Here is a 27253-nt window from a genome sequence, read left to right as displayed (position 1 = left end):
AATAATAATAATAATAATAATAATAATAATAATAATAATATATAATCTATAGAAAAGAATTACTTTCTGAATTAAAAATCATGAAATTGTCCCGAAAACTAATGGCAAACTATTAAATTTTCTACTAGTGTTGGTTAATATTCAGTTACTTCCCATTCTTCTTATCCTATGTGCCTACATAGCGATAATAAATTCCCATTGCTACTCATAATTACTAAAAAAGAAAAAAATAGCTATCAAAAACATAAAACAGTATATATGATGTAACAAACTAAGAGTATAAAAAGACATACAAATACATATAAATATATTAAAACATATTCAAATATAGGTTCATAGGAAAACAAGTCAGATTAGTAAGTCTGTTTCTGAATACTTGAGCGATTGTTTACTTTGTCCTTCCAGGATCATTGCAAGAATACTCATTCACGGTACTGTATAAATCAATAGTGCCTAGAAAATCTTATGAATATGGAAGGTAAAGCATTGTGCTCTTGTGTAAAACGTATCCTTAGAAAATTTTGAAATGAAAGAGCAAGGTTACACTTAGTTAACAAAAAATACATGATACATTCTGGACCAAAACCGTTTATTAAACATACATAATAAAATAATAAAAAAATATGAAAATCTTAAGGGATTATCTCTGGGTAAAGGACCCATATCAATATATTCTAAATTATGTATAATCTATATACAAAAGAAAATTATGCAAGCACTTGAAAATGATAATGCCACTTAACCATACTTTTTCTTAAACTGTAGTTTGAAATCTTAAATTTCAAACAAAAAATTCAATATCAAATTATGAGTCAAACTTTAAGATGCAACTGATGGAATCCATAACTATGCATTCATTAATATTTTGATTTAGTAATAGCTTTAGTGGCTACACTAGTTTTGTGCATTTTCAAATAACTAATTTTCAGACATTTTTTGTGCGATAAGTTTAAGGTAGAAAATTGCTTTAAGGACAAAATTTATGTGCCAACTACTAGCGCATGTATTTTGAAATACTACATTTGTAAATTTATAGAAATGTATTAAACAGCATTTGTATGAATATATATTTACTGTGCATATTACTTTACAAATATAATCTAAGCTTTAACTCTTGGCTAACCTTATGCTTCCAATTTGCATCAGTTACCGAAATACAATTAAGGCACTTCTCCATTACTGTAGTGCAGGGCAACATTCTTACATAGTATTAAATCTCAAAAAGATGAAGGTGATGCTTCCAGTAGACAATGGCAAATATCTGCTACAGTAAAACCATCAACATACCTTTCCAGATTTTTTACATCTTTTCATAAACAAAAGGCAAAAAACCCAAGAATCTTTCAACACCAAAATTAATAATGCCTTTGAATAACACTTGAATATAGTACAAATATTCTCCTAGCTAGGGGGAATATAGGTTTACAGTATACCAAATAATTTATTTGTATTCAATTCAGCATATAGCAGCGCTCTACTCAACACGTGGCATAATGGAAGAAAAAACCAATGAACCTTACATGGAATGGCAGTACCCATATGTTAACTGCCATAAGTATTTCTACTTTACCTAAAAAATGAAAATAGGACTGGTGAACATATAGAAATTCAATATTCCTTTCACACCAAAAATAAAATACATTTTTTTGACTAATCTTACTACAGTACTTCCCTCTGCTAATTATAATGTAAATACTATTTGGTGGAAATAGCAACTTGTCCTTTTAATTACTATGTCATGGTCCCTCATTATTACTACTCCTAAACAGATAATTATGAGAAACCACATCATATTTTCTGACTTTGTTATATTCCCATTTTTTGTACCTGTTGTCAGAAGGTACTGATGACTGCAAATCAAACTGTTACCTCAAGTTGAGAGAAGTCTTTTGTTTTCTTCATCCATACGTGTGTGATATCATTAAGTGACAATTACTTTCAATACCTATTCAATAGTAAGCCTAAGGTTAAAATATTGGTACAGGCTTTAAACAATATAGACTTCTCTCAATACAAAACAGAACCTTTTATAGTATATGTCCTTCTCTCAATACAAAATATTAAGTTTTTTAGACTTTAATCATAACTTCTTTTGCTAGTAAGACATTCAAACTAATATTCTTTAATAAAATTTAGTGAAATTCTCTTAAAAGTTTCATCATCACATTAATCACCTTCATCACTAAGGTTATTTTTTGCTAGGTGACCAATTAAGAGACAAGGCTCTTTGCAGATTGGTATAAGAGTTGTGAATGTAAGTTCGGTGAAATTAAATCTGCTGCTTCACTTTCACTTGTGATATCTTTAATGTTAAAATATAAGTTGAACTAGTGTCGTATAATATTTGCCATAATACATTTCATTGTTTATCAAAGGCTAGATGACGATGTTTGACAAGTTTGGGGATTTTAGCCTGTTGTAATAAAATTAGCATTGAACTTAGTCAGAGCATTGCTATGAAGCACACAACTCACTTACACCATACATGTATTCAGTATTGGCAAAAATCCTTATCTTAAATTGACTCCATAAAGGAATTTTCTGTTAATAATGGCCATGATTCTTTTAAATATATAAGCTTTCTCGTAGCTTATCAATCCTATCTTGCAACTGAAAATGGAACCCCAGCATACAGCAACAAATTATTCTAATACAGTATGTTCTTAAAAGAAAGATAGATGAAAATAACCACTCTGTTTCTTTTGATTGACATTCATCAGCTTACATTTCCAGTTGCAAGAGTATAAATAATAGAAAAATCAAGTAAATCTTACTATTTCGTAGAGGAATCCTGTAAATTTAGTTTTTTTCCCCTTTACTACTGCAACTGGAATTCAAGGTAAGGTAGTAACTAAGTAAAATGCTTTTGTCTTGAAAATATGAAATAAAACTAACAGAACATTACTTATAAGTGGTGTACCTTTGTTCTTTTGGGTTTCTTTTGTTGTTAAAGAAAACTTAAATTTTGGAAATATTTATAAGAATAAGACATGATTTTTCCAATAAATATGCTTGTCTCATTTATCTGTATATCTCATATGCCATAGAACAGTACTTAATTTTCTTCTCACTCCAGCATTTGAACATATGTACTGTATAGTATACTGCAAGCCTATTTAAAAACTTCTTCCATTCTTAAAATTTGACAAAATACTGCAAAGGCTTCTGATTCTATGATAATGCACGTCATTAATCTGTATGTCAACTGTGCCTTTTAATTAAAATCAAATACATAGTATTGAGATACCTATCCTCCTTTTAGCAGAAGTTTAGTACAGTGTAAGGTTTACAACTGTAGTCAATACAGTTCACTCAAAAGAGCCACAATAACCACTTTACTGCCATGATTGTTAATCATATGAATAAATCTGGAAAAAAATTTAATTCACCCTAATATCAACTGTCCCATAACCACAAAATGTTGATCACATTTCAAGCACCTTACAAAATGGGAAATCCCTCCCATAACAATCCTAATTTTCTTTATCCTCACACTGACTTTAAATGGACTATATCTTAAAAATTCAATCTTTACCACTACACCCATTTTGACAGATACTGTAAAACTCCATCATCTTAATCTTCATCAATTAATATAACTTCAGATACTGAAGAGAATATAAAGTGTTTCAAAAAGCAGTATAAGAATAAATGGTTTTTACAACAGCAAATAGTATAAGTGCTACTGGATAGAATACAAACTAACTACAGACTCATTCTTTGGAATGTAAAACTGGTTGGCATTCAGCAATTAAGAATTTAGTTACTTTCACACTCATCTCAAACCCAATGTTAAATTTTGAATGAGCTGATAATTGAAAATAAAAAAAAAAGCAAAGAAAGCCGTTGTATGGATCCCCAACAGCAGTTACTCTAGAAATAAAAATGACCAATGTTAGCAAAAATTGAAAAGAAAAAATAAACAGGAGTTACTTAATGTTAAACATGAGAAAGTGCACAACCTGAAAACAACCTAAAAAATAATTCACAACCTGAATAAAGAGGAGCAACCTATAGAGAAATGATAATATTGAGTCCCACTTCAAATCCTGTCATCGTAGTGTTGCTAAATCGTGTCTGTATAATCTGTAGGTTACTCAATTACTAAGTTTATTTGGAAAATATTATTGTACAAAGAATTTCTACTATTGTTTGTTGTATTTAAACCTTAATAGGACATATCAAGTTCCTTCATCTACAACACCACTGTTTAATAAGAAACTAAAAGAGTAACCTGAATTATCAAACCTCTTCTATTAGCTTCAAAATATTATTCACTTAATTGCACAATGTATCAAAATCTCAGATGTTTTAGCTCAAAACACAATTTACTAAACGGATGCTTTAGCACGCTTTCAACACCAATTTATTCTCTCACACTCTGATGACACCAAGTTAGAAATGTTTAGTCTCCTCAGATGGCATCATCATCGGATAACTTGTTTTTTCTCAATCTACGATTCTTGATGGTAGAAAGCTTGTCATAAGCTTCTTGTATTTCCATAAATTTTGCACTTGCAGATTCCTTCGTATCAGGAGGATGTCTGAAATAATGATTGGAAAAAATTTACAAAATGAACAATGGTTAGGTTCCTTCTAACTATCAATATGAATAAAAAAACAGTGTGTGATGCACTAAAAGTTGCACAGCACTGAATTTAAGGCACTATCACACTCCAAAAAAAATTTATAACGGATGCTTTTTGCTATTTCTTAAAAATTCAAAATATACATAAAGATAAGCACACAATACAAAGGAATCTTCAAAGTAACTTGATGCATGAGTGACATAACATTATTAATGCAGATATTCAAAACAATCAGGATGAGAAAAAAAGGCTATTCAGCACAAGAACAATAAATAGGCTTGAAAATGTATACATTATATTCACAGAAGCAAATTTATGTAGGTACACATCAACCATGAATTGGAAGTAATCAAGATATAAAATAAAGCTACTTTTGAAAAATTAAAACATAAAATTCAACAGGAAATATTTAAACACCAATCAAGTTGAGTGACTTTAATATATAAGCAGTATTACATAACACTGCAATAAAATCTCAAAACACTAAACCAGTTCAATTAAAACTTCAAAAATTTTATTTAAGACATTTAAAAAGCCATTTTCCAATTAAATTACTTTTATTGTATCATGAATGTAAGACTCTTAGTACAGTATAACCCATAACAATGTTGCTAGTTCCATATATTCTATTAAAATGTGTTCATGTATTATGAATGTTAAAACTATAGTTTTGTATGCATAAATAATTTCTGCAAGTTAGACCGATTAAATTCAATATAAAAAAAACCCAATAATTTTCCTTATTATCATTCATGTACAATTTTTTATAATCTGTAGTAAAGACTGATCTCAGGGTTCTGCTTTTTACAGTATTTTTGTTTCTGTTCAAGCCATAAGTATGTCGAAGTTCTGTATGCATGCCAAAGCCCTAATGTATTTTCCTATTACAGGAAAACCCCAGTTGTTAAATTATCATCATACTCATATTTCCAAACTTTCATATGGTTTAAAAGAATGTTTCTAAAAGAGATGACAAAATAGAAGGAAAAATTAAATAATGGTACACAGTTAAGTACACAAAGACAAAAGGGTAGGATCAAGAGTAAAAGTCTAAAAGCAACGCTGCTGGTCCCAACATTATGCAAAGGCCATGTTCAAAGCTTCTAAGGTTTCTCATTCTCTTGATGCTAATCACAACTGCTCATGTGATACGAAGGGTGACTTTGATCTTTGTTTAAGGCTTAAATAAATAACAAAGGGAGTTTTACAGGCAAACTGTAACTCTATCAAGGTGTAATAAAGTTGCAATGTAATTATGTAAGTCATAAACCCTTATTCCAGTTGGTTTTACTTCTTAAATGATGAACATTAGATATCAAATTACTTGATATGTACTTTAGAAAATATTGTGATTTCAAAATACATTAGTACATTACAAAAAAAAAATCACAGCAAATATACAATGTACAATCTGTAGGTTTAAAAACTACAACTCAACTTTTCCCATAATGACAAGTGTTTCACGCCAAGGTAAGTACTGTTTAGTGTGAACAATCTCTTAGTAGGGATTCTACATATACACTAGCCAAAAAAAAAAAAAAGTTGCAATAGTGCTTAGGGAATTTAATGTTAAAACCAATCTTTTATCATAGCACATTATTGTACAAAACTGTTACTCCTATATATTTTAACACTCATCATCTTACCCTTACCTCTTAGCAGTTAGTGCACTGTTCCATGAATTATGTGTACTGTATAGAGTACAATAGCATTTGAATATGTACCATTATGTAATCTGTATTGTACAGTATCCTGTCCTAGGGGAAAGAGAGGTTTTATGAAGCTTTTTGGAAAGAAAATAGCTTGTTGCAAATATTTCATCACTGCACAATTGATTTACATGTATTTTTTTAGTATCTCCTAACCCAAGTCTACCAATCATCAAAGGTAATTTACCTCAAATCACAATGATAAACTGTACAGTAAAAACAATGAAAGAATTACAGCATATGTAGTAAGAAGAAAAATCACTAATAACTAATAAGCCATGAATGAATTGACATACTGTAGTTATAACCTGTTATTTCTAGACAATGGTCTCTGCCTCTCTCATCTCCAGATACCTTGGAAACATGAGGCATAGAACCAAATGAGGCAGCACAATGAGGTTGCCTCCATGCTATAAGAAGTGTGTGATAGAAGAGGTTCACACTCTTGCTTGTTTGGGTTCTACAGTTGCATTTTTTGACACAAAGGCCACAGATGATTAGAGTTCAATGACAGACTTCTCCAAATTACTGTGGCTGACCCTGTTCCAGATGGAGACTGTGGACTCAGCATGGGGTATGATTCAAGGACACCTACTTCCATATTCCAATTCATCTTGCAGTTTGTGTGGGAGGATGGAGTTCCAGTTTTGTGCACTATTAAGGCTACATGGCTCCTCAAAGTGTTCTGGACTTGGGTCCCAGTGGTACATACATACATATACCAAGGCACTTCCCCCAATTCTGGGGGGTAGCTGACATCAAACAAATGAAACAAAAAAGGGAACCTCTCCTCTTTACGTTCCTCCCAGCCTGACGAGAGACTCAAACGAGTTTGGCTGGTACTGCTAGGGTGCCACAGCCCACCCTCCCCCGTTATCCACCACAGAGGAAGCTTCATAATGCTGGAGGAAGCAGCAGGGCCTACCGGAACTGCGTCACAATCGCTCGCCATTCATTCCTATTACTAGCACGCTCTCTTGCCTCTCTCACATCTATCCTCCTATCACCCAGAGCTTCCTTCACTCCATCCATCCACCCAAACCTTGGCCTTCCTCTTGTACTTCTCCCATCAACTCTTGCACTCATCACATTCTTTAGCAGACAGCCATTTTCCATTCTCTCAACATGGCAAAACCACCTCAACACATTCATATCCACTCTAGCTGCTAACTCATTTCTTACACCCGTTCTCACCATCACTACTTCGTTCCTAACCCTATCAACTCGAGATACACCAGCCATACTAATTAAGACACTTCATCTCAAACACATTCAATTTCTGTCTCTCCGTCACTTTCATTCCCCACAACTCCGATCCATACATCACAGTTGGTACAATCACTTTCTCATACAGAACTCTTTACATTCATGCCCAACCCTCTATTTTTTACTACTCTCTTAACTGCCCCCAACACTGCATCCTTCATTCACTCTCTGACGTACATCTGCTTCCACTCCACCATTTGCTGCAACAACAGCAACATCATGACATTCAACCTCGCACCACCTTTCCTTCTCGTACATCTCATAACCTTACTCTTACCCACATTAACTCTCAACTTCCTTCTCTCACACACCCTTCCAAATTCTGTCACTAATCGGCCAAGCTTCTCTTCCGCGTCTGCAACCAGTACAGTATCATCCGCAAACAACAACTGATTTACCTCCCATTCATGGTCATTCTCGTTTACCAGTTTCAATCCTCGTCCAAGCACTCGAGCATTCACCTCTCACACCACTCCATCAACATACAAATTAAACAACCACGGCAACATCACACATCCCTGCCTCAGCCCCACTCCCACCAGAAACCAATCGCTCACTTCATTTCCTATCCTAACACATGCTTTACTACCTTTGTAGAAACTTTTCACTACTTGCAACAACCTTCCACCAACTCCATATAACCTCATCACATTTCACATTACTTCTTTATCAACTCTATCATACGCTTTCTCCAGTTCAGTGGTACATACATACATACATACTGTATACCCAAGGCACTTCCCCCAATTTTGGGGGGTAGCCGACATCAACAAAGAAACCAAGGTTCTTAGATGGCTGGCTTGCCCTGGCAGCCTCCAAGGTCCACTTTGAGCAATACCTGTAAATTTTTCTGACTTTTGGCTGTATCAGTGATTTCCCATCAACCACAAAAAGTCATGTATATATGCATAAAAAGACAATTTCGTTTTTGGTGTAGAGTTTAGAAAAAAATGTATGTCATCTCCATGGCACTATTAAGGACTTTCTTTAGCATCCATGGCCTTCAGCCAGGACTAACAGGTTCTTATTGATCACATGATACTGCATTTGAAAAAAAAAATATTCCTCTGCGTCAACTATGCTCTTTTCTCTGCAACTACAACTGATGCCTTGCAAAAGGGCTATCTCCATAAGACAGGTTCACTATGTAATTTCACCAGATTTTTGTAGAGGATCAAAACTACAATTTTTTAAAAACTTTATTATATAAGCAATCAGAAAAAAACATTTCTATTTGCCTTGATACTTAAATGGCTGTCATAAAGAAAGGTTTTCATCAATATCTCAGCTTCTGTATATCCTGGAAATATGGTTTAGGCAGGTAAACCATCATTTTCAGGGCCAAAGAATACAATGATATTAAAATGAATGAGCTAGATTTACCCACAATCTTATTAGACCAAAATATTCCGTTTTGTTGTGTTTTACAAGTAATCAGACATGAATATTCAACTACTATGAGATTCAGGGCCTCTGTAACACGGTTTTTTGGACTTTGCTCCTTATCAAAGCATCGGATGTAGCTGAAAGTTGACATATGTATATTTTACAACCACACACAAATTTTGTCAGCATTAGCAATAACCTAAACACGATAGTTTTCATTTTTATAGAGTAAAAATGATCTAGTTATAACGAGCCAAGAGTCGAAAACATTCATTACGTAAGAATGTAAACACAATTTGACAAAATTTTGCCCCGCCCATCCACCAGACACCCATTCACCTTGTTTTATCGGCTTTGAAACCCATAACAGTCAAGAATGGCTAACAGGATTTGGAATTGCCCCCGTGGTTGCAAAACTGCATTTGTCTTACGACTTGCAACTTTATACAGTCAAGAGAAAGCCCGTGGCCATATTTACTATAGCCTGAATAGGTAATTATTCAGTTTCTAGTTTAAATCCAATGTTTATGGTCTGATATGTATGTTGTGTAACATGGTTATAATACTTGTAATGCCATTCAGGCTTTTGAACATTTCCATTATCTATTCACTATGCCACAAAGAGAGAGAGAAAGAGAGAGATTGTATGTAAACAGTCTTTATATGACTATTTTTGTTAAAATAAGAATTTTGTGCTAAACTCTCCAGCAGACCAATGGATCATCCAATATAATATTTTTTCTTCTTCTTAGGCTGTACGACCGTGTTGGCTATGTTTTGGGCATGACTGCATTTTGTAAATAAATCATGAATAGTTTTAGGAGTTTTATTTGTACATCTAATGGGAATTTGTAGAAGTAAAGTGAACATAATTCATTTATCCTTTAAAATAATTACTACATGAAGCAAAACAAATAGTAGTAAAGATGATAATGCAATGAAGGAATGATACCATACTTTATCTTTAGCTTCAACATCGGCAATAACATACCCAGTTGCCATAATTTGACAGCTTAATGAAATAACCTATCATCTAATGTTAAACTTAATTTCTGAGGACGCCATGGCTTATTGCACAGTGAAAAAAACACTACAAAGACTTATGAATGGCGGAACAATACATAAATGTGGGTGGGGTATCTGTGCTAGCGTAGTAATACTACTGTAGCAGTAGTGCCGCAACAGTAGTATACATGAATTAAACGTTTAGGCCAACTGCTGGGATCCTTGAGGATCATTTAGCACTTCTTACAACTACTCGAGAAATGAGTTTTCATAGCCAGAATTTAAATTTTCTGACCCAACAATGCCCATGATAACCTTCAGTGTTATCCTGAATTGTAACGCAGCCAAAGTGGGTGGAGCCTCATGAAGTCATCATTCTTGGTGAAGGTTTAAAGCCAAAATACGGTACCGGCTATTTTTTTTTCTTACAGTAAATAGGTAGGTAGATAGACAATAAATAAAAATTGCTTGACATTGGATATAGCAGTTATCAAATCAAGCTTGTCTACTACGTTTATGAAAATTACCAATTATTCCCTACACCTTGTCAATCTGATTGTGACCTATAAAGTAGACTTTAATTTCTTAGGAAATTTATTATGGAAGTTAGACTAATAATCGAAGTGTTTTTGTATTTATTAACATATTTTTAGGGTTTGTTCATTATGACAATTATCAGTGGAGAGGTTTCAGAGTTCATAAAGGTGTACTGCTTTGCTTTTATTTAAACTTTTGTGTCATTGTTGGCAGAGGTATAGCCTTCGTTACGTATAGCCAATCATCGATGGAGAAAAAGGGAAGAAATGGCATCATAAGTTACGTAACGAGTGCGTTCGAAACCTTTTCTCTGAGTAAGTTGGCCCGTCTTAAAAAAACGTCACTTTTACATTATAGGTACCAAATTTATTCAACTTACGTAATGTAGAATATAGTCAAAATTTATGTGTAGATATAATGTGCATTCTGAAGAAGCGTTATATTTATGAAATTCATAGATAAAAAATTATTGCGAAAAAACCGTGTTACAGAGGCCCTGAATCTCATAGTAAGTTGGTATCAATTAAGAACCAACATGTTCCTCATGACAAAAATGGATTTAATCTTTTAGGGTAAAATGGAATCTTTAAATATAATCACTATTACTGAGATTATCAGTTTCATACTTGTTCTGTGTTCTCCTCCTTCTATTACTCACTGCTGCACTGGCAAAGATCAGTAAATGATAAGCTCTTTGTTTTGCAAGAACATGTGGCAGAAGAACAGCCTGTTATGCCTTACCAGCTAAAGATCTTAATTAGGGCCTTTCGAACTGAGAGGGCATCTATCATGATTGGTTTCAGCTGGCTATCAGACTCCTTGCAACAGCCATTCTGCAGAGGATACAACTGAGGCCCTGGCAATTTCAGTATGGAGATGGTCTTGTTGTAGATGCCTTTGGGGAGTAGGCTGCACAGACAAAGTTAGACAAAATAGCCAACATAGTTTTGGTTGCTTCTGCCTCTGTTAAAAGCATCTGCAGAGAACTGATTACATCTCTATCAGCCTTCATGTAGACTTGCAGCCAGGTTGCTTTGTCTATACAAGAGAATCCTCCAGTGTTGTTAGCGCCAGTGAACACATGAAAGGCTGCCAAAGCCTTTTCTCTTTCTGCCCCTATGGCTCTCCATATTAGCTCTATCCTCCTAACCCCACCGACCATGGAATTCAACATGTTTTTCAGGATTAGGTCATAATTTGCTATTACTAACACTAGGACATTTGTGTCTGGGGAGATAACTATCTGTGCATATGATGGGTTTTGCTGTGATGCCAGGACAGCCTGGTATATCAATCATGTTTCTGCTTCTTCATGATTGCTACCCTAAAATATGTCCTGTAGAATAAGCAATGGCCAGTTTATGTGTCGTACTCCAGTTTCTGCAGCAATATTGTTGGCCAGGTCAGCCTTCGTCTTGTATGTACGGAACCTGCTCATTGGGATGTGTTTCAAGTTCGTGTCATCTCTGACCTGATACTGGTATCCCTTTCTTGCTTTCTCTTATTCCTGGTAGCACTCTTCAGAAAATCATCCCTGTATGTGTCAAACACAAGGATGATTTCCTCATCACCTTGTGTGAGGAACATCAGCCTGAAATCTTAAACTGTCACTAAGGTTGCTGATTTCTTGGCCATCTTTTGCAGAAGAACCATTCCACCTAAGAGCTATCTTGCAGCTTAGAGCATCTGGTGAGGTGTCCATCTCTTCTTCCGGCTGATGACCTTCCTGTGAAGTTTCTGCTGTTACCAGCTTGTTGAGGAGGTGGATCAACCTTGATTTGTCCAAGCATGATAGGATTGTATTATCTGGAGCAAAAAGGGCTCTTGGTGTCAAATAGTGAATTCGTGATTCCCAATGCCCTCATCTTGGTTGATGTCTACTTGGCCCTGGGCAGCTCCGTCAATCTGCCATAAAAGTACTTGGTCTCCTTTAGATCCACAGTCTTGTCTCATAGTTTTACAGTGGCTTCCTTGTTCGCAGACACGAACATATTTTTTGACTGGTGCACATAAGGTTAAACCTCATTTGATTCACTCTATCACAGTCTTCATACAGCTTTTGTCCAGACACACCTGCATTCAAGATTGTTGATACATTTATCAGGGATATAGTCATGAGTGATCACATTCTGAAGCTTGTCACCTTCAGCAACAAATAGGTTTCAACATTATGATTTGGCTGCCTTGATCTTTTTGAAAACATAATTTTCCTTGACAAGCAGGTAGGTATGTAGGTAGTAGGTTGGCCTGGGCACCAGCTGCCCGATGAGATACTACCGCTAGAGAGTTATGGGGTCCTTTGACTGGCCAGACAGTACTTCATAGGACCCTTCTCTCTGCTTAAGGTTCTTTCCTTCTGCCTACACAGACACCAAATAGTCTGGCCTATCCTTTACAAATTCTCCTCTATCCTCATACACCTGACAACACTGTGATTACTAGACAATTCTTCTTCACCCAAGGGGTTAACTACTGCACTGTAATTGTTCAGTAGCTACTTTCCTCTTGGTAAGGGTAGAAGAGACTCTTTAGCTATGGTAAGCAGCTCTTCTAGGAGAAGGACACTCCAAAATCAAACCATTGTTCTCTAATCTTGGGTAGAGCCATAGCCTCTGTACCAAGGTCTTACACTGCCTTAGTTAGAGTTCTCTTGCTTGAGGGTACACTCGGGCACACTTTTCTATCTAGTTCCTCTTCCTCTTGTCTTGTTAAAGTTTTTATAGTTTAAATAGGAAATATTTATTTTAATATTGTTACTATTCCTAAAATATTTTATTTTTCCTTATTTCCTTTCCTCACTGGGCTATTTTCCCTGTTGGGGCCCCTAGGCTTATAGCATCCTGCTTTTCCAACTAGGGTTGTAGCTTAGCATTTAATAATAATAATAATAATAATAATAATAATAATAATAACACTTGGCACAAGGTCAGGATGTTCTCTGGATTATGTCATACAAAACTGGGCAATTTTAGAGTTGCTTTAAACTAACAACTTTATTAGATGGGCTGATTAATCAAACTGCCTTGTTTTCCAGATTTTAAAGCATACTATAGTGCTGTGTTTTATCACCCAACCTATTAATTACTTCATAAAATTACAATCTAGAAAACATAATCAGGTTCAAAGTCAAACTAACTCTTAAAAACTTTTGCAAATTGAAAGTGCTCTGGTGTGACCATGAAGAACATTTGCATAGCATTGGCATTGCTGGAGATGCCGATGAGTCCAAATTAATTGTCATAAGCTTGTTCAGATGCTTGCATGCTCTGATGGATATAAAGGCAATGTCACTCTTTGTTCCTGCAACGTTGTCTGCTTGCAGTTCTTCCTAGGTTTCAGGGTGATTGGTCTTTAGATCATGCTTTGTTCCTTATCTAGTGGACGTGTATGGGACTGACTTTATTTCTTGGGGGTAATGCTTCTGGCAACTGCAGGCTGAAGCCTATGATTTTTCGTAATATGAGGAGAAAGAAATCTTTGTATCTCGTTTCGTTTCACGAATTTTTCGTATACAGAAACTTTTGTATCAAGAAGTATCACTGTGATGTATTATGGTAGTTATCGTCTACTAGTACTGTATTAGTGTCGGTGCACTACTGTATAGGGTACAGTAATTTATGAATGGTCCAGCACTTTGCTGCAGTAGAGGGGCTTGAGTGTCCCAATGATGGGCTGGGCAATGGCGGTGGGGTAGTTTATCCACCCTGGCAGGCTCAACCATACCGCTAAGGCCAGTTCTGAGAGACCAGACCAAGACTGGACCCCTATAGGCCTTCTCCTTTATTTTAAGATAGGCAAAGGCTAGGAGAAGGAAAACTCCAAAATCAAACCAAACAAGACCCCAACGGCGGAGCTTCCCAGCGCCGGCGGAAGAGGGCAATGCCTGTCGGGCAGGCAACAAGGCGGGCCTTGACATAACAAGAACCCGGCAGCCCAATGCAACCAACATCGGAGAAGCCGCCTATCTCATATGTCTTGAGCCGCGGTGAAAATGATGTGGGCCAAGTGTGTGTGCGTGGCCGTTGCAAAGCCACGACCACCCAAAACAATATACCCAGCTACTGGCATTCTGTCGTTTCCTCCACCCTTCTTCATCTCTTTCTCACCATCATCATCATCATCACCACCAGCAAGTCCTGAGGCGACAGCACCGTGGGTGAAGGGGGCAGGCCTGGATAGCTGGAAGCCCTTAGCCCACGACTGCACTCAGGCGGCGAGTCTAAGATTCGGCAGCTGGACCCGTGACTGGGCTGGCCTATTGAGGACACCGCAGCCCACCCCACATGGGGAGGCCCCTAGAAAAGGTGGGGTAAACATCGGACACGGCAAACCCGTCTGGTCAGCTCACCGCGGCTGGCGGACATCCCACTAATGCGGTCGAAATAACAAGAAAAAAATATTAACCTTAGGTGCGTGGAACATCCGCACCCTCCAAGACGTGACGAACACCAACCGCCCGGAACGACGTACAGCCCTCGTCTGCAAGGAGCTAGCCCGCTTCAATGTTGATGTGGTGGCTCTTAGCGAGACCAGACTACCCGAAGAGGGCAACATCAGGGAAGCTGGAACAGGCTACACCATCTTCTGGAAAGGCAAGGCCCTAGAGGAGCCTCGCATCCACGGTGTCGGCTTCGCCATCCGTTCCCAGCTAGTGCAGCAGCACAACCTAGCTCCCAAGGCCATCAGTGAGCGCCTGATGACTGTCCACATCCCCATCACGCGGGACAGACATCTCACCCTGATCTCTGTCTACGCCCCGACTATGACCTCAACCGATGATAACAAAGCTGCCTTCTACACCCAGCTCGACCGCACCATCCAGGCAGTGCCCGCAAATGACAAGCTCGTTGTGCTTGGCGACTTTAATGCCTGAGTAGGCAAAGACCATCGCCTGTGGGAGGGAATTATCGGCCGCCATGGCATTGGAAATTGCAACGCCAATGGCCAACTCCTACTGGGTCTCTGTGCAGAACACCAATTTGTGGTAACCAACACCATCTTCCAGTTACCAAAGCGACAAAAGACCACATGGAGACACCCACGGTCTAAACACTGGCACACCCTGGACTATGTCCTGACCAGAGCCAGAGATCGAGGAGACGTCCGCATCACCCGATCCATGCCTGGAGCGGACGACTGCTGGACGGACCACAGACTACTCATCTCCCGACTCTCCGTGACGACCCTACGACCACCCAGAAGGGCACCTGACAGCGTACCACACCAACGCTTTGATTGTAGTAAGCTCCGCAACCCACAGGTGGCACAGAACTACAAGGAGGCCTGCGAACAATACCTCGCAGACCCTGTGGGTCAGGCCACTGTTGAGCACCACTGGACCACCCTCAGAAATGCCATGGCCCGTGCCGCGGAGGAAACACTAGGCTACACCACCAAGAAACGGCAGGATTGGTTTGATGAGAATGATGCTACCATCTCTCTTCTCATTGAAACCAAACGACAAGCACGCCTGACTTTGGAAAACCAACCAACAGCAGCTAACAAATGTGCTCACAAGGTGGCTGAAGCTGGTTGCCAGAGAGGTATCCGTGAAGCCCAGAACATCTGGTGGCAAAGAAAAGCTGCAGAAATACAGAGTTTCGCTGACCAACGTGACCTGCGCAGATTCTATGCAGCAACAAAGGAAATATTCGGTCCCACACGGTCATCAGTGGGCAGCCTGAAGGACGCGGATGGGGCCACGACCATCACCGACAGCGAGGGCATCCTGGCCAGGTGGAGGTCTCACTTTGAGAACCTCCTCAATGACCAAGCAGACACCCCAGACGATCTCCTGCGAATGACCCCGCAGCATCCCGTCCGTCACTGGATGGCACTACCACCCTCCATCCATGACTTCAACAAGGCCCTGCAGCGCATGAAGCCCGGCAAAGCCCCAGGGCCAGACAACATCCCGTTGGAGCTCCTCACTCACGGTGGCCCCGGCTTGAGGAACCGTTTGATGCTCCTTATACTGAAAATATGGGAGACCAAGACCCCCCCCAGTGACTTCCGCGATGCAAACATCACTACCATCTTCAAGAAGGGAGACAGGGAGAACTGTAACAACTACCGGGGAATATCACTACTAAGTATCGCGAGTAAGATTTTCGCTAGGATTCTCCTTGACCGCCTCCTTATTCTCGCAGAAGACGTCCTGCCAGAGTCCCAGTGCGGCTTTCGACCTTCCCGCGGGACCATAGACATGATCTTCTGTGCGCGACAACTACAAGAGAAGAGCCTCGAACAACAACAGCCCATAATGTTCATCTTCTGGGATTTGAAAAAGGCCTTCGACAAAGTACCTCGACCTGCCATGTGGGCTGTCCTCAAAAGATATGGCTGCCCACCCAATTTTGTCAAGCTGGTGCGTGCCCTCCATGACGGAATGGTTGGGAGAGTCTGCCACCAGAACTCTCTTTCAGACCCATTCCCCATCAACGGCGGCCTGAAGCAGGGCTGTGTTCTGGCCCCGACGTGTTTCTCGCTATACACCGCAGCAATGCTCAACGAGATTCCCCCAGACACACCCTCAGTCGACCTACGTTTCCGCATGGATGGAGGCGCTTTCAACCTCGCTAGACTCCGCGCCAGAACCAAGACCACCTTGTGTGCAGTGCGAGAACTGCAGTATGCTGACGACAATGCCACCCCAGGTTAGACGGCAGAGGACCTGCAGTCGTTAGCTGATGCATACAACTCTGCCTACGAACGTTTTGGGATGCAAGTCAACTCAGACAAAACCAAGACCCTCGTCCAACATCCACCAGGACTGATGCTCCCCAACTTCAATACCACAGTGAATGACCAACCGTTAGAACAGGTGGACCAGTTCTCCTACCTAGGGAGCATCCTAACATCAGCTCCCACAAGCAAAAAGGACGTGGAGAACAGGATCAGGGCAGCCCACTCCGCCTTTGGCCGACTCAACTGCCGCGTATTTAACAACCACGCACTGACAATGACCACCAAAATAATGGTGTTCAGGGCAGTAGTCCTCTCCACGCTCCTGTATGCATGTGAAACATGGACGCTATATAAAAACGATCTTAAAAACCTAGAATGCTTCCAACAAATGAAACTGAGGCAGATCTTGAAAATCCCCTGGGAGAGCCACACCACCAACATTGAAGTCTTAGAACGTGCCTCGCTGACCAGCGTGGAGGCCACCATCATCCACCACCGCCTCCGCTGGATAGGACACGTGCATAGGATGGATACATCTAGGCTCCCAAAGAAAATATTCTACGGAGAACTAACCCAGGGCACCAGACCACGAGGAGCCCCGAAAATGCGCTATAAAGATCAACTAAAGCGCACCCTGTCTCTAACTGACATCGATCCTTCCTCATGGGAAGAAACAGCCAGGGACAGGAAAACCTGGAGGAGTACAGTACACCATGGCACCGTGGACTTCGAGGAGAGGAGGAGACAAAATGAGGAGGCTAGGAGGAGAAGAAGGAGAGAGCGATTAGAACAGCCCCGCCCACCACCTACCCTCCCTTGTGAACACTGTCCGCGACTCTTCCACCACAGACTAGGACTTAACAGCCACATCAGGCATAAGCACCCACCCCACAGATAGGAGGCTGATGGCTAACGACAGAACCCAATACTCGGACACGAGTGGGCGCCGACGACGACGATCTATATAAATCCAACTTATGATGAAAATTGACACACACCACATAGTAAGAATGGATCTCGGTCATAACTCATGGACCTCCTATAACCAATTTGTCCAATGAAATTACTAAGTATTTGCAAGAACTACTGTAACAAATGTCTTACCTTATCTGCAACTAGAGCATTAGATTCCTTAACCTTGAAATGGTAGTTTAGTTGTCAAAATAAAAGCTCTAGGCTATTTAGAAGCTCTGATATAGACAAAATACCATATGGAATTCGGGGCAAATGGAAATAGTGCTTTTCTGATTGCTTATCCTATGTTTCCAAGAATGTATAGTTTTCATACTCTCCTCAAAATCTAATGAAATTTAAAATCCAAAGATAATTAAGCTGATTACACAACACAGTCGATTCAGGTTCCTATCATGGACAAGGTTTTAGAGAACCTTCACCGGTAGCAACACAACATTCGCCTTTTAAAGTGGTTCCCTTGTTTCAGGCAGATCTGGACAATTTTTGTTAATGAAAACACTAATCAAGGTCTTAAGTCATTGGAAGATATGTGAAGGCACATAGTCTTCCTAGAGTTAAAAGCAGTCTTCCTTTGGCCTCCAAGAATTTGAAGTCTCTAATACCTTGATCACCCTTATCTACCAACCCTGGGATAAGCATGCTCAAAATTGCATTGTCTGTTGACAGAGATCATAACGAGGATAAATTAACATCCCTTTCGTTCCAAGGGATCAAAATGTAGTTTCACACATTGCCAATAGAAATCACCAGTTTATTCTTTTAGTGATGGGTATATCTCAATGAGAGCAGAGCTCTGAGGCAAGTAAAAGCAGTACTACTATTGGATCAGTTTGCTACGTCTTTTGAACAGCAGACTTCCTCTGTAATGTTCTTCAAAGCTGGACCCAGCTTATATATCTTGTCTGTTTGAATAATTACACCAAGTCCTGGTGTTCTCCAATGCCTATTTGAATCTTTTTTCATTCTTTTCCCAACCAAGAGCAGTTAGTCAATACACATAACTCAAAAACAAAGCATAGATTTGAGATGATGTGCATTGCCCTTTTGGAAAAAAATCATGGAAGAAAGTTATATATGATAGTCACTGTACAGTAATACTGTATAAAATTTGTGGCTCTTAATGAAAAATCTGTCGAAGCAGTTATTGAATAAAATGAGATTATTCTAGGAGTTTTGTGACGTACATTACTGCTAAACAATGCAAGTGAATCACTTATCTTTAAAATATGAAGAAAAGGTTAACAGTTTAGGAAGTAATTCCAATTGCAGTATCTTTGTCAAAAGAAATTTTCAAGGTTAAAATCTTCACGAAAGCTGTCAACAGACCCTTACAAATGTGTTCTATACTTATTAAATATATCTTTCTGTTTTCTTGTCCCATTAGAAATTTTGACACGGAACACACAAATAAAATTTGCCATGACTATAAAGGACTGTCTTGTAAATGTTATTTTCTAAAATAGTAAAGAAAAAAGAGGACTGCCTTTTCAATACTTAGTAGATATTTTGTTTAAGTTTCTCTAAAACAGAGCAATACATTTAAATTGTATAAATAGCCTATGAAGAAATCAACTTCAATACAGTACTTCTTTGTATCTACACAATACTTCTCCGTATGTATTATCATATCAAATGGAAGTTATCACAATGAAAGCTTGCAGAATAGGCCAATGATTAACCTCCCTATATCAGTAGGGCTTGTGTACAAAAAAATACATATCTGGTAAGGAAAAAAAAGGCCTAAAAACATATGATTACTGTACTCACCTATCTGGATGCCACTCACGGGCCAGTTTTCGATATGCTGAAGTAATATTTTCCTGTGAAGCCCCACTCTCTAGCCCTAATATCTGAAATACACAAATAGCTCATTCAGGTCTAAAAAATTGAAGTTAAATCTTGTGAAGTAAACTTATCAATTTCTTAATATCTACAAATGCTTAGGAAAATCATCTTACACATCTACAAAAATATTCAAAACAAGGAAATATGACAGGCTGCTAGAGGAAATATACACCATGATCTAGTCTAAAATTGAAAGTTGGATACTTAATTTTTATTGAAAAAATGCTTTTCATAATATATTTTTCATCCATCCATCCATATACCAAGGCACTTCCCCCAATTTTGGGGGGTAGCCGACATCAACAAAGAATAACACAATAAGCATATAATTGCTATTTTTACAAAATATTCCTGCCATATCAGATTCAAGTTAGCAGAAAAAAAAAATATCCAAATGTGCAAGTACCAGCCCAACCTATGTAATTTATATGCAATGAGCTCACTTTATCTTGCGGATGAGAGGAGGACACTCACTATGAGTTTCTATGAAAACATGTTTTGAAAATTCATTCACTACAACCCCATAAACCACAAAAATACAATAACTACTATTTAGACAGGAGATCTAACCATTAAAATTCCATTAGATGCAGACAATATACTACTATATAGGATCCAAAGAAAGGTCTAAGATATCAAAAGTGATCATGTGGCATTATTGAAACATAATGGTTTGTAATAAGTAAGTGTGCAACAGCAGATACTCAGGATGGTCTGTCTCTTTTTTATGCCAGAATATAGAGATGTAAAATTTGTATTTAGTAGATGAGGATGAGGCTACAATTACTATCCCTACTGGTAAAACATAACAGTGTGGCAACCAGTCTCATGAGAATCGAGGCCAAGAGATGTCCATATATTTGTATACATTTACATCTCATGCAGTGCATGAAGAAGTTCATAATATTTCAGCAGATTCTCATTGACTTAAAATGTTATACCACCAAGAAGTTATGCAAGGACACACAGCACAGTTAACTTGAGGAGTTAAATAAAATCTAATGTCTCTAAAGTACTCAAGCCCTGACTATGTGAAGCAATTCCATATCTCCAAATTGATGAACGTCATTGAAGCTCAGCTACATAATCTGTGTGTAGGATAGTCTGAATAACCGCAGAATTGGTGTAGTATGACTACTTCAAGTGATTTCAAACTGATAAGCTCCTGGGACTGTCCCTTGCAATCAAAAGAAGCCTTCCAGCAGCAGCCAAAGTAATGTTTGTGATTACCCTTGTCTACAGCAAGTTTTGGGGTTTCACTAAACCTGCCAATGAGGATAAAAGAAAGGAAGGTAGGCATGTCCAGGCCACCCTGAGATACAACATTGAAATATTTTTCAAGGTGGTGGATCTGGTTGACCTGAATAATTTACTAGAAGTGTTTCTTAAATTCGCTACAAAAGGGCCCATCAGTTGTGTATCCCAAAGATATTACAGTGCCTTGCATACTTTAAGAGTTCAGCAACCAAATCAACGGAAGATCCTGGCCCGTTCAGTTTGGGTCGTGTGCTATGATATTTGTGCCTCTCTAGAACAAATCTTAACATGATAGGGGCAGTTTACTTTGGCCAAGATTTTCATAATCATATGGTACTTTTATTTCTTCAGGTACTCTCCTGTTATAGAGTTCTCTTTCATTAATCCCACTTTTCATCCTGCTAAATAATGAATGACTGTTTAAATACACAGGAAGATGAACTTGGATGTGTTGAACTCTACCCTGCAGTAACCTTAGATGCTTGGCCTAAAATTGAAAACGTTTGGGCACCTGCATGGAATGAGACTAGAGAGGTTAATGAGATCTCTTTAGAATGCAGAAATTATCCAATGAATGATGTCAACCGCCTTTTGTATTGAATATAATGTGCTACACAAGGAATATTTTATATGTACTGATTCTGTGCTTTCTCTGCTAATCTCGTTGTTTCGTCCATTTATCGAAACAAAGGGAGACTATACATACTTGAAGTCTCAAAAAATTTCATACCAAAAATATACTTTTATGTACTATATATATTCTTATTCAGACTTGTAGTTTCATCATTAACCATAAAAACTAACAACTTGCCAATCATAAAATACATCCTTATCTTCCTTCATTTTGCACACCCAGCAGTAGCATGTGAAATCTTTATAAGTTAATTCAAGGCAAATACCAACCTTGTCCTGTATTCCCAAACTTCTCGTAGAATTGTTCTATAATAAACACAAGAGCAACACTTTCCCCATACTATGACCTCACATTTCCTAAACTTTCTGTATGCTCATAAGTTACCCTGAGATTTAAAAATAAGTATATCATATTAATTGAGCAGTAACTATCCTCATAAATTTACTATGATTTAATGAGACAATAGAGGCTCATTTCTAAAAATTCTTAAAACTTGCTCCAAGATCTATTTTTCATTGATGTAAAAATTAGAACAAAAATAGTTACAGGAGTTGGGCAGTGATGTGAAAGTGATCAGACAAAAGAATGAAAAATCAAATGAAAAAAGTATAGCAGAGGGAGCTGGAAGGATGTTGCAAACAATACTAACTACTTTCTACAGTGCTTCACAAAATCCGCACAACTGTACATGTGAAACCTCCAAAGAGAATTAACCTTTAAAAGTTGAGAAGAATAAGTGAAATAGAACTTGAATACCCAACCTGCAATAAGTAAATACAATATGAAATCATTATTCTATTAATCAAAAGTATTGTACTGTAGTTAAACTCTGCTCCAATCTTACTTTTAAAGAATGTCTTTCTCCAAGTGGATCCAACAGCTCAACAAAGTTAGACCACGCATTTTGCCAACCATCTTCCATTATATCATTGTAAAGCTGCTTCATATTCTTCTTGAACTCCAAAAACATGGGAGAGTTGAGGAAATTTTCAGCTGCATCACGCAGTTTAATTCTCTCGCCAGTTTTATCCGTTACTGTAGCATTGAAGTACAAGAATGAAAACCACAGGCTAAGGAAGATTGTAGTGCATAATCCTAAAACCATCAAACGCCTGAAGAGTTAAACAAATTAATGTTATAATTTGCTGTTATAATAAACACTTTTACATATAATTTCTATTTAACAACAACAAAATATATATAGAATAATAAAAGTTCAATATTTTCATGTACACAAAACCATATACTGTATGGAACTTTAAAGACAGGGTCAAGGAATGGTAGTTGTCTGTATTCTTTCAAGACCGTTCTTTCATTAAAACGTAAGGTTACATTCTAAACCCACTATTTCCTATTCAAGTGCCGTCAGTTCCTGATTTACCCAGAGGACTGCTTTGAGGTCTCCCTTATCACTGAGTAATGTCAAAATTTGCAATTTCATTCTCTGCCTGTCTGTCTGTCTAAGGATATGTTATAACTATATCTCTTTTCTTTATAGGAGGATATGACATATTTCGGATTTAAAAATGTCATGGTTATATTTCAGCTGACTGTAAGGTGATTATAATACTACAGAACCCTGATACTATTATATTATTACTAGCTAAGCTACAACCCTTGTTAGAAAAGCAGGCCGCTAAAAGGCCAAGGGCTCCAACAGAGAAAATATTCCCGTAAAAATAAAGGAAATAAGAAAACTATGAGAATCAATTAGTAAAAAATATCAAATATCTAAAGCTCAGGAACAATGTTAAAATGTGGAATGCTTGGCATATGCTGGTATTTTCAGATTTTAACTCAGAATCTTGCTGGGATTATTTTCTCAACATTTCTTTACCTGTTTTCAAATTGGAGTACAATACATCAGTCATGCATAAGTTTAGACCAGCCACCTGTTGAGATATTACAAGTTATTAGGTTCAATGACTGGCCAGATAGTATTATATTGTATACCTCTCTAGTTATGGCTTAATTTTCTTTGTACTACACATACACTGAATAGCCTGGCCTGTCAAAGGACCCAATAACTCTCTAATGGTAGTATCTCAAGTGGCTAGTGCCCTGGCCAACCTATCTATTGTAAGCAGCTCTTCTAGGAGAAGGTAACTCCATAATCAAACCATTGTTCTCTAGTCTTTGTAGTGCCATAGCCTCTGTACCATAGTCTTTCATTGTCTTGGGTTAAGAGTTCTCTTGTTTGAGATTACATTCAGGCACACTTTTCTGTTTCAGTATTTACTTTCCTCACTGGGCTATTTTGTCTGTTGGAGCCCTTAGGCTTATAGCATATGCTTTTCCAACTAGGGTTATAGCCAAGCTAGCAATAATAATGATAAAATAATAAGCAACAAACATAGACCATAATAATGAAGGAGTTCAATAAGATGAGTTTTGTTGACTTAATTAGGAACTCTGATTTAAGGGGTACAAGGTCAAGGAGTCAGTACTTTTTGGCTAACATGGTTATATACTACTTATTAAAAAAGAATCAAGAAGGTTGCTCATTACCATGTGGTCTACACACTGAGTAACACTCACAAAAAATAATCTATGATATCTATCAGTTTGAACACTTCTCCTTTTTATGCCAGATGCCAGTAATATATGTACTATTATTTATTTTCAAATGATTTTAGTGCTGCCTTTGACCGTGTTAATCATGAGGCCCTTGTTTTCAAACTCAAACAGTTGGGAGGGGGTGGGTCATTTCTTAGCATTATTATTGATTTTTTAAGTAATAGATCTCAAAGAGTTGTTGTCGATGGGCACCATAGTGAGTATAGGAATGTGATATCCGGTGTTCCACAGGGTAGTGTTCTTGGCCCATTACTTTTCATACTATATACACATGACATGTGGTTTGGCCTAGAAAACAAGCTTGTTGCATATGCAGATGATGCTACTCTCTTTGCATCAATTCCATTCCCTGAATGTAGATCTGGGGTTGGTGAATCCCTTAAAAGAGATTTAGCTAAAATTAGTGCATGGTGCAAATTATGGGGTATGGAGTTGAATCCTAACAAACTCAAAGTATGATTGTAAGTAGGTCAAGGACGTTGGCTCCTCAACATCCGGATCTCAGTATTGATTAAGTTTCTTTAAATTTGTATGACTCTTTTAAAATTTTAGGTGTGATTCTCGACAGCAAATTTACTTTAGAGAAACACATTAGGTCTGTGTCTTCTTCAATTGCACAAAAAATTGGCTTATTGCGAAAGTCTTTTAAGATTTTCGTCAATCTATTCTGAAGAAGTGTTTTAATTCTTTCATTCTACCTTGTTTTGAGTATTGTTCTCCTGTCTGGTCTTCAGCTGCTGATTCTCATCTTAATTTGTTGGACAGAAACTTAGGGTCTATTAAATTTCTTATTCCTGATCTAGATATTAATCACTGGCACTGTCGTTCAATTAGTTCATTATGCATGTTGCATAAGATTTTTCATAACTCTGACCATCCTTTACATTCAGATCTCCCTGGACAATTCTATCATGTTTGTAATACTAGACAAGCAGTTAATTCTAATAGCCAGGTCTTCTCCATCATGAGGCTCAATACTACACAGTATTATTATTATTACTATTATTAAATGCTAAGCTACAACCCTAGTTGGAAAAGCAGGATGCTATAAGCCCAGGGGCCCCAACAGGGAATATAGCCCAGTGAGGAAAGGAAATAAAGAAAAATAGAATATTTTAAGTATAGTAACAACATTAAAATAAATATTCCCTATAAAAACTATAAAAACTTTAACAAAGCATGAGGAAGAGAAACTAGATAGAAGTGTGCCCGAGTCTACCCTCAAGCAAGAGAACTCTAACCCAAGACAGTGGAAGACCATGGTACAGAGGCTAAGGCACTACCCATGACTAGAGAACAATGGTTTGATTTTGGAGTGTCCTTTTCCTAGAAGTAGCCACTGAACAATTACAGTACAGTAGTTAACCCTTTGGGTGAAGAAGAATTGTTTGGCAATCTCAGTGTTGTCAGGTGTATGAGGACAGAGGAGAATCTGTAAAGAATAGGCCAAACTATTCGGTGTCAGTTTAGACAAAGGGAAAGAACCGTAACCAGAGAGAACGTTCCTATGTACTACTGTCTGGCCAGTCAAAGGACCCCATAACTCTCTAGCGGTAGTATCTCAACAGGCGGCTGGTGCCCAGGCCAACCTGCTACCTACTACCTACTCTAGAAGTTTTATTCCAGCTGTTACCAAGTTGTGGAATGATCTTCCAAATCAGGTAGTTGAATCAGTAGAACTTCAAAAGTTCAAAGTTGGAGCAAATGTTTTTATATTGACCAGGCGGACATGAGTCTTTTTATAGTTTATATATGACATATTTGTTTTTGACGTTGTTAATAGTTTATATGTGACATATCTGTTTCAACGTTGTTACTGTTTTAAGAATGATTTATTGCTAATTTGTTCTCATCATTTATTCATTTCCTTATTTCCTTTCCTCACTGGGCTATTTTTCCCTATTGGAGCCCCTGGGCTTATAGCATCTTGCTATTCCAACTAGGGTTGTAGCTTGGCTAGCAATAATAATAATAATAAAACTGCCATATGAATATACAGTAGATAATTTAATGCATCTCTAAAATAGTCATGCAGTCTATGCCTTCCAAAATAATTTGACAATCGGACCTTGATTTTCTATGATCCATCCATCACAAAAATAAGTATTTCCCCATTTACCCACAAATAAAGAATAGTTTGTTGATAATCTAATACTATGGTAGAGTATTATTATTATTATTATTATTACTATCCAAGCTACAACCCTAGTTGGAAAAGCAAGATGCTATAAGCCCAGGGGCTCCAACAGGGAAAAATATCCCAGTGAGGAAAGGAAATAAGGAAATAAATAAATGAAGAGAACAAATTAACAATAAATCATTCTAAAAAAAGTAACAACGTCAAAACAGACATGTCATATATAAACTATTAACAACATCAAAAACAAATATGTCATAAATAAACTATAAAAAGACTCATGTTCGCCTGGTCAACAAAAAAGCATTTGCTCCAACTTTGAACTTTTGAAGTTCTACTGATTCAACTACCCGATTAGGAAGATCATTCCACAACTTGGTAACAGCTGGAACAAAACTTCTAGAGTATTGCGTAGTATTGAGCCTCATGATGGAGAAGGCCTGGCTATTAGAATTAACTGCCTGCCTAGTATTAAGAACTGGATAGAATTGTCCAGGTAGATCTGAATGTAAAGGATGGTCAGAGTTATGAAAAATCTTATGCAACATGCATAATGAACTAATTGAACGACAGTGCCAGAGATTAATATCTAGATCAAGAATAAGAAACTTAATAGACCGTAAGTTTCTGTCCAACAAATTAAGATGAG

General features: G+C 37.8%; 1 protein-coding gene across 3 annotated transcripts in view; it reads right to left on the bottom strand.

Annotated features, from left to right (window-relative positions):
* Positions 1-568: 568 nt before the first annotated feature.
* The window catches only part of wus (TM2 and DnaJ domain-containing protein wurst), a 138059-nt gene continuing 111374 nt past the window's right edge, over positions 569-27253 (bottom strand). For all 3 annotated transcript variants that reach the window (XM_068359816.1, XM_068359823.1, XM_068359811.1), the window contains exons 6-8: positions 22735-23002; positions 19922-20004; positions 569-4544 (exon numbers count right to left, since the gene is read on the bottom strand). In XM_068359816.1, coding sequence (XP_068215917.1) covers positions 4415-4544; positions 19922-20004; positions 22735-23002 — 481 coding nt within the window. In that variant the 3' untranslated portion in view covers positions 569-4414. The remainder of the gene's footprint in view (positions 4545-19921; positions 20005-22734; positions 23003-27253) is intronic.

The sequence above is a fragment of the Palaemon carinicauda genome, chromosome 2 (genome assembly GCF_036898095.1).
Source record: "Palaemon carinicauda isolate YSFRI2023 chromosome 2, ASM3689809v2, whole genome shotgun sequence".
Classification (NCBI taxonomy): Eukaryota; Metazoa; Arthropoda; class Malacostraca; order Decapoda; family Palaemonidae; genus Palaemon; species Palaemon carinicauda.
The sequence above is the reverse complement of the archived record's forward strand: the minus strand, read 5'-3'. Positions and strand labels throughout refer to the sequence as shown.